Source organism: Vitis riparia, chromosome 19, assembly GCF_004353265.1.
Source record: "Vitis riparia cultivar Riparia Gloire de Montpellier isolate 1030 chromosome 19, EGFV_Vit.rip_1.0, whole genome shotgun sequence".
Classification (NCBI taxonomy): Eukaryota; Viridiplantae; Streptophyta; class Magnoliopsida; order Vitales; family Vitaceae; genus Vitis; species Vitis riparia.
Window position 1 is genome coordinate 6,354,291 of NC_048449.1, and position 7,894 is coordinate 6,362,184.

General features: G+C 37.3%; 1 protein-coding gene across 1 annotated transcript; it reads right to left on the reverse strand.

Annotated features, from left to right (window-relative positions):
* Positions 1-689: 689 nt before the first annotated feature.
* On the reverse strand, positions 690-1,112 carry LOC117908109 (2S sulfur-rich seed storage protein 2-like). Its single transcript, XM_034821782.1, has one exon. It carries the CDS (start codon positions 1,110-1,112, stop codon positions 690-692), a length of 423 nt encoding a protein of 140 aa, XP_034677673.1.
* Positions 1,113-7,894: the final 6,782 nt, after the last annotated feature.

Below are 7,894 nucleotides of genomic sequence, written 5' to 3' on the forward strand. Positions count from 1 at the left end.
CTATTGGGGTTGAGTTAGATTGGGTGTCATATCTCAAAAAATAGCCCTTTGTAATCCTGAAAACCCGAATCTGATTTTCAAGTAATCAGTTTATTTCTCATAATAAAACGTTCTCTTACTCTGTATCTCAAGTTTTCAATATTTCACACTTGTACCTCTCAACGGATTCATCTGTGGGGAAATATAATTCAACTTAATGGATTCATCTTTTATGCAAAATTATGTAAGTAGTGGACCATAAGTTAGTCAAAATTAAAATTGTTTGGTTTTGAAATTAATTGCTTCTGATTTATGTATGGGATTTCTCTTGATTTTTGGGAATGTTTTTGATTCAAAATTACTTCCAAACTAATTTCAATTTCTAGTTAATTTTAATTTATTACCTTTCTATTCTTCCCTGCATGAAATAATTTCTTTCTTTATTATCCAATTTAGCCAAGTTCAAACCATGAAGACTCAAACAGAAGAAGAAAATGCAGATGCAGTCGATATAATTACAGCATTCATGGATTATTATAACCGACTTTATACAGAGCCAGAGCCTCAAACCTGAAACACGCCTAATGTCCTCACACATGATGTGCTTAGCTACTAGCATTAATCACCCTAAGGAGTGAAGTTTATTATGATTCTAGACATGGCCAACATATACGCCCATTGGCGCCTGGGGTGGTCTACACCCAGACGGCTTAAAACTTGCAGGTATGGGGTTCCAAGTCACAATCTGACGGCAAGTGTCTGGCGCAATCCTCCATGTCTTCAACCTCCTCACCCTGCATTTCTCCCTGTTCCCGCAGCTGCTCAACTATCTGCTCCAAACCCATGCATCGACACTTGGTGCCCAGCTTCTCCATTTGGTCACAGCACGGCTTCAGGTGCTCCTCCTCTTGCTCTTGGTTTAGGAGGAGTGCATGACCCAACAGCAGCAGTTCACGCTCGATCAAGTACTGCTCGCAGTGGGTGAGCTTCAGGCTCTTGATCTGCATCCTACACTTCTGTTGCTTTGAATTGTCGTCAATGATCTCGTTGGTGGCGCTGATGATGGTGCGGTGGGCATCAGCGAAAAGTACGAGGGCTGCAAAAAAAGCTGCTACAACTGCGAGTCTTGCCATTGTTCTTCGTCTTTGAATGACGATGTGATGGTGGTGACGGGTACTTATGAGAGGCTTTAGGGATTGCATGCGATGAACGTGTAAGCAAGATGGTAAATGCTGCCATGAAATTTTGTTTGCTAATGGCATTTGTTTTGGAGTTATTTGAAAGCTTGGCTTATGCTTTAACTGAAAAAAATGCTGAAACCCCAAGGCTAACTCTGGACCTAGAAATCCACAATATGTTGGACTAGTGCTAGTCTCTGGTTCAACAATTGGGCTTGAAAGAAGAAAAATAAGGAGGGTAACCAAGAAGATACGTATGGCTCAACATTACTGGAACTAGGAAACCTCAAGTCCTCTTTGAAGAAGTTGAGGAATGAGGGACGTCATATGACACTACATATAAGAATTGAGGAACATGCTTTTCACTTTTCAAATGGATGCCCTGGTCCAAAACATATAATGAACATTTTGTAGTGCCTTCAACTTTCTAATTAATCAACCCATGATGCAATTTGTGGGCACCCAGGGTGACTTGGTCAAGTGGTTGACTAAGTGGAGTGCCTGAAAATGGTCACTGCCCAGGGTCTGTTCTTTAACCTTTGACTAGGGCCCTTAAAATTAAGGTGCACAAAGCTTGAAGTCTTCATCTAAGAGAGTTCAATTATACCTAGAGGAATCGTCCCACCATGGAAATGCGTATGTTTGAGATCCATATGACAGTGCGGTGAACGAAGGCATAGGTGATAAGAAGCAGGGCTGCCAAAAGAGCTGCTACAACTGCTGAGTCTTGCCATTGTTCTTCTCCTTGAATGATGGTGGTGGTGAAGAAAGTGAAGTGTACTTGTAGGAAGCTTTAGGATTTCCCATGTGATGAACGTGTATGCAAGATTGAGAGAGTAGATTTTGTGCTTGAAAGAAGAAAAATAAGAGGGAGGGTAACGATTAACGAAGGAGATACGGATGCCTCAACGTTACTGGAAAGAACTAGGAAACCTTACTTTTCTTTGAAGTGACACCTGAATTATGGTTGTGCTGTGAAAATGCCCCCATATGGAGTCTAATTCCATAACCCCTGGATCATGTTTCTCAGCAACCAAACAGAGCACTAAACCTCAGAGTTCAATTACCTAGATCCTCCACGATTTTTTCTGCTTACAGATATGAATCGTCTTCACTGTCTTCGTGCCCAAGATAAATGAATGGGAATTAAACTAGTCCCTTTCCTAATTTCCCTTAGAAAGGGTACTGGATCCTTAGGGCTGAATCACCTGGACAAACATGCAGTTATTCAAGGTAATAATAATTTATTAAAGAGAACACACAAAGCAGAGTCTAATGTAGTGCCGGCCTCTGGTTCAAAAGTTGGCCTGGTTTTGAAGGAAGATAATAAAAGGGAGGGTAACCAAGAAGATATGGCAATTACTGGAACCAGGAATCCTCGGTTAATTTCTCAGAAGATATTGCCAGTCAGAATTAGGGTCGTGCAGATCTTTATGTAAGAATGTCACAGATCAAGAGTCTGTGTGACAATGATTTTAGCCTAAAATAATGTTTTTAAAAACACATTAAGTTATTAACAAAACTTACAAAACACTTTTAGAAATTTAAAAAATTATTTATAATGTTTTTTTTTTAAAAAATCACTAATTATATTTTTTGAAAAAACATCTAATAAGTAATCTTCCTAAATACATTATTTTAAAAAATATTTTCATTATAAACATTTAGACCAGAAACACTTTTAAAGACATTTTATAAATGTGTTTCATAATATTTTTACTTAAGTGTTTTTAATAAAAATGTTTTTTCTAAAAATATTTTTAGGAAAATCATCGTGTTTTTCCATAAATCCTGATTTTTCAACCATAAAAAGTAAATTTTTAAAAATGTTTTTTAAATTTTGTTTATCTTTCTAAAAACACTTTTTAAAATAATGACCATGAAAGCTAAGTACCTATCCGATGGGATGCCTTTCTTCCATCACATTACTTTTGACAGATCTTCAGTGGTGTTGATTGTCGCAACTTTTCCTCAAATATTCCTCCCTCTTTTATCATTCAACTTGTTCCATACATACCATAATTAAAGTTTTAATTATACTCAAGGAAGTCATCCATGGGAACTAAACTTGGTTCATGATTCATTTGGAAATTGAGCTGTGAGCCTGTGACAATGCGCTGGTGCAGTATTAATTCCATGAAACCCCTATTACTATTTGTTGTCCTTACTGCTTCCTCTCTCATGGCAACTAGAAGAACCACCAGACCTTGTCCCAGTCTCTCCATTGGAAGGACTAAACAAATTGGAGAAAGAAGCATTCAACGTTAACTAATCCTTATTAATTGAAGTTTGTTTCATGAGAAAATCGGGCTAAAGAACTGAAGACTTGGACAGTTATTCTTCGTGACATCAATTTATTCAAGAGACTTGACAAGAAAGCTAGAACCACAAAACCCATACACACAGACTCACACTTCACGCAGGATGATGTGCGTTTATTATATGGTATTATTATTTTATTCACATCGCGGGTGCAATGCCCTAGAACCAGAGTAGCGCACCAACATCTCTGCAGATTTGTCCGGAGCCACACATCTGCGGCAGTTCCTTGGCCCTCTGCATCATCTCCCGCAGCTGCTGCCCCTGAAGCTGTCACTGCTGCTGCTGCCTGTGCACTATCTTCTTTAGCCCCTCGCACTGGCACTGCTCATCTATATTCTCCAAAGATTGGCAGCATTGCTGGAGCGACTGCTGTCTACGTTGCCGTTGTTGGTTTCTTATGCCCTAGAAAATCAGTTCATCCTGTCCTTGTTGCTGCTGCTGCCTCAAGTACTGCTCACACTGCCGGAATTGCTGGCTTTGTATCTGCTGCCTGCATCTCTGGCTCTGCTGGGACTGTCCATATTCGGAGTCCTCTTCATTGGTGAAAATGGTGGTTTGGTAGATGGCGGCATTGGAGATGGCTAGAAGGATTAGAGGAGTGGTTGCAAAGATTGAGAGCTTCTCCATCTTTGTTACACTGTTGGAATGGCGGTTATTAGGATTAAAGACAACAAGGGAAAATAGGGGATTTTAGATTGAAGAAAGCAGAGGACTTGTTATTCACACACGGCTGAAACTGATTACTAGAGCTTCTTTACATATAAGCTTATAACAGACTGTGAAACTACTTTCTTAACTTTGAGATTTGTTCTAAAAACTAACAAGTAAGCCAACTATTTACAAGTTAACCATTGACCTTAACAACGCCCCTCAAACTCAAAGTAGCTAAGTCTTCTACTTTGAGTTTGTTTCTTAACAAAGGAAACTTAGAGCTGGAAATGGGCTTTGTCAAAACATATGTCGTTTGATCTATGGAAGGAACATGTTGAACAAGCACCTTCTTCTGTAGAACTTTCTCTCTGACAAAGTATAGATCTAATTCAACATGCTTTGTCCTAGCATGCAATATAGGATTTGCTGCAAGTTGTATTGTATTCAAATTATCTCACCAAATTATAGGTATTTTAGTTGTAGCTACCCTTAACTCCTCAAGTAAAGAAGTTAACCAAGTTAATTATGCCACAATGTTTGCAAGACTTCTATATTCAGCTTCTATAGATGAACGGGAAATAGAATGTTGCTTTTTAGAGTACCATGACACCAAGTTTTCACCAAGAAATATGCAATAACCTAATGTAAACCTCCTGTCATTTGGATCCATGGCCCAATCAGCATCACAAAATCCCACCAAGTTCAGCTGAGATGATCTTCTAAGATGTAGGTCATAATCCAAAGTTCTACTTAAGTATCTTAGTATCCTCTTGACTAACTTCCAGCGAGATTCAAGTGGATTTTGCATGAATTGGCACACCCTATTAACACAATAGGAGATCTCTGGTCTAGTAATGGTTACATATTGCAAGGCTCTAACTATGCTTCTATACTGTTGTCCATTCTCCACAGGATCACTTCCATGAGCAGATAATTTGAGTCCACTAGTCATTGGTGTACTGTTACTCTTGGAAAACTGCATCTTGGCTTTGCAAAGTAAATCTTTGATGTACTTAGTTTGAGAGAGATGAAGTCCTTCAGTTGTATGTCTTACTTGAATGCCTAGAAAATAGTCTACTTCACAAAGACCCTTTAAAGTAAAGCTCTTATTCAATTGATTGATGATAGTTTGAACTACTTCATTGTTGCACCCAGTAACTAATATGTCATCAACATAGACTAGAACACATATAGTATGAGTAGTAGTAATCCAAATAAACAATGATTGATTGGATCTAGTTGTGATAAATCCAAAGGCAATGAGAGCATTACGTAGTTTCTCAAACCAAGTTGTAGGGGGTTACTTTAAGCCATATAAGGACTTGTGTAATTTGCATACCAAATGAGGTTGCTTAGAATCCACAAATCCAGGAGGTTGTTCCATGAATACCTCTTCCTATACGTCTCCATTTAAAAATGCATTGTTAATATCCAATTGCCTAACAACCTAGTTCTTTACCAAGGCAATAGTTAACACCACTCTGATAGTTGTTGGCTTAACTACAAGGCTAAAAGTTTCATTAAAGTCGAAGTCGGCTACTTGATGGGATCCTTTAGCTACTAAATTGACTTTATACTTGTTAATTGTCCCATCAGAATTTCTTAGACCTTGAATGCCCACTTGCATCCAATTGTTTTTCTTCCATTTGGTAGAGACACTAAGGACCATGTTTTGTTTCTAAGTGTTGAGAATTCATCTATCATAGTTGTTTTCCATTGTTCTTGTTGCAAAGCATCAACGACTGAGCTAGGTTCTAGTGTTGTAGCATAAACCTTTGGCCTAAAAATCCCATTTTTTGACTTAGTTACCATACTATGAGAGTTTCCATTAACTTGGGCTTGTGCTGGAATAGAAGAACCCACCAAAATCTGTTCAACAATAGGCTCAGTTGTCTTTTCCTAAGTAGCAATAGGTTCAATTGTCTTTTCCAAAGAAGTTGACAAATTGCAACCATTGTCAACAATAGGACTTTGCTAACCAATATGTGTTTGGGATCAATTAAGGAGATGACCATCAGAAAATGGAAGAAAATTAGGAAGTAATGGTGAAGAACCATAAATTGATGAGACTTTTGATGATTGTGAGGCTAAAGATGTTTGTAATGAATTTGAAAAAGAGAATGGGAAGGAGTGTTCATAAAAAATAACATCTCTAGAGATAAAAATCTTGTTTTTTTTGTCTAAGCACTTATAGCCTTTATTATTCAAGTTGTAACCAAGAAAAGTATATTGAGTTGATCTAAAATTGAGTTTATGCATGCTGTAAGGTTTAGTATTTGGATAACATGCACATCCAAACACTCTAAGAATAGAGTAGTTCGAAGAGGAGTGAAGCAAGACTTCCAAATGAGTTTTTGAATGTAAAACTAAAGTAGACAGCCTGTTGTATAGGAAAACAACAACTCTAAAGGCTTCATCCCAATATTTTAGAGGCATAGAAGCTTTAGACAATTTTCTACTATATGACGATGTTTTCTCTCCGCAACCCCATTTTGTTCATGAGAATGAGGGCAAGAATTTCTATGAATTATACTATGAGACATTAAGAGATCAGTAAAAGCTTTATATTCTCCTCCCCAATAAGTTTAAATAACCTTCATTTTATAACCAAACTGCAACACAACTTATGTCTTAAAATTTGAGAAAGTTTGAAGAGCATTTGACTTATGCTTTAGCAAAAAGATCCAAGTGAAACGAGATAATGCATCTATAAAGCTGATGTAATATCTATAACCATTGGATGACAACATTGGAGAGGGTCCCCATAAGTTAAAGTGAACCAATTGTAAAGGTTCTGTGTAGGTTGTATCAAACAATCTAAAAGGAAACTTATGAATTTTACCAAGGCAACAAGCTAAACAAAAAGAATGAGAATTTGAATTAGGAAAATGTATTTTGAAATTTGTGAGTACAACTTTTACAACTTTCTTAGAATGATGGCCTAATATATTATGCCACAAATCATACAATGAATAAGAATAAGAGAGAACAGGTACATGTAAGGCAATGACAAATGGTGTTGGAATTAGAACCTTTGACGAAGACAACGGAGGCTACAACTACTTGTTGAGATCAATTTGAGTGTGGTCAAAGGCATACAATCCATTTTTAAGCTTTCCCTCCAATAGCATAGTTTTGGAAGTCCGATCTTTCACAAAATAGAAATGTGAGTGAAATCCAAAGAAAAAATCATTATCATGGACGAACTTCAAAACACTAAGTAATTTTTTTTGTTATAGTTGGGACATGAAAGAGTTGCTTAAGAGAAAGAATTTTAGAAGTATAAGGAGAGGAAAAAATAGTCTGACCAACATGCTTAATGGATAGACCCATACCATTTCCGATATAAACTTGATCTAATCCATAATATTCAGTCTTAGTCATCAGGTTTGTAGCATCAAAAGTAACATAGTTAGAAGCTCCTTGGCCTCCTACACCTTGAAAAATGGCTTTGAACATAAAATTGTTGATTCTGGAACTAAGATGGTCCTATGAAACTTTGATCAAAACGATAATAACAGTTCATCCCCACATGCCCAATCTTTCCACAAAGTTGACATTGAGGTTTGTTTTGAGACCAAAAACCTTTCCCATCAAATTAACCATTAAATTGGCCTCCATGACCTCTTCCTCGATTGGCAAAACCAAAACCTTCTCTAGCATTGTTCTGAAAATTGCCTTTTTCACTAGAAAAATACTGACCACCAAAGTTGGAATTGGAATTTTGTGCAAAACCATTAGTATACCTATTTGTGCTTTGCTAA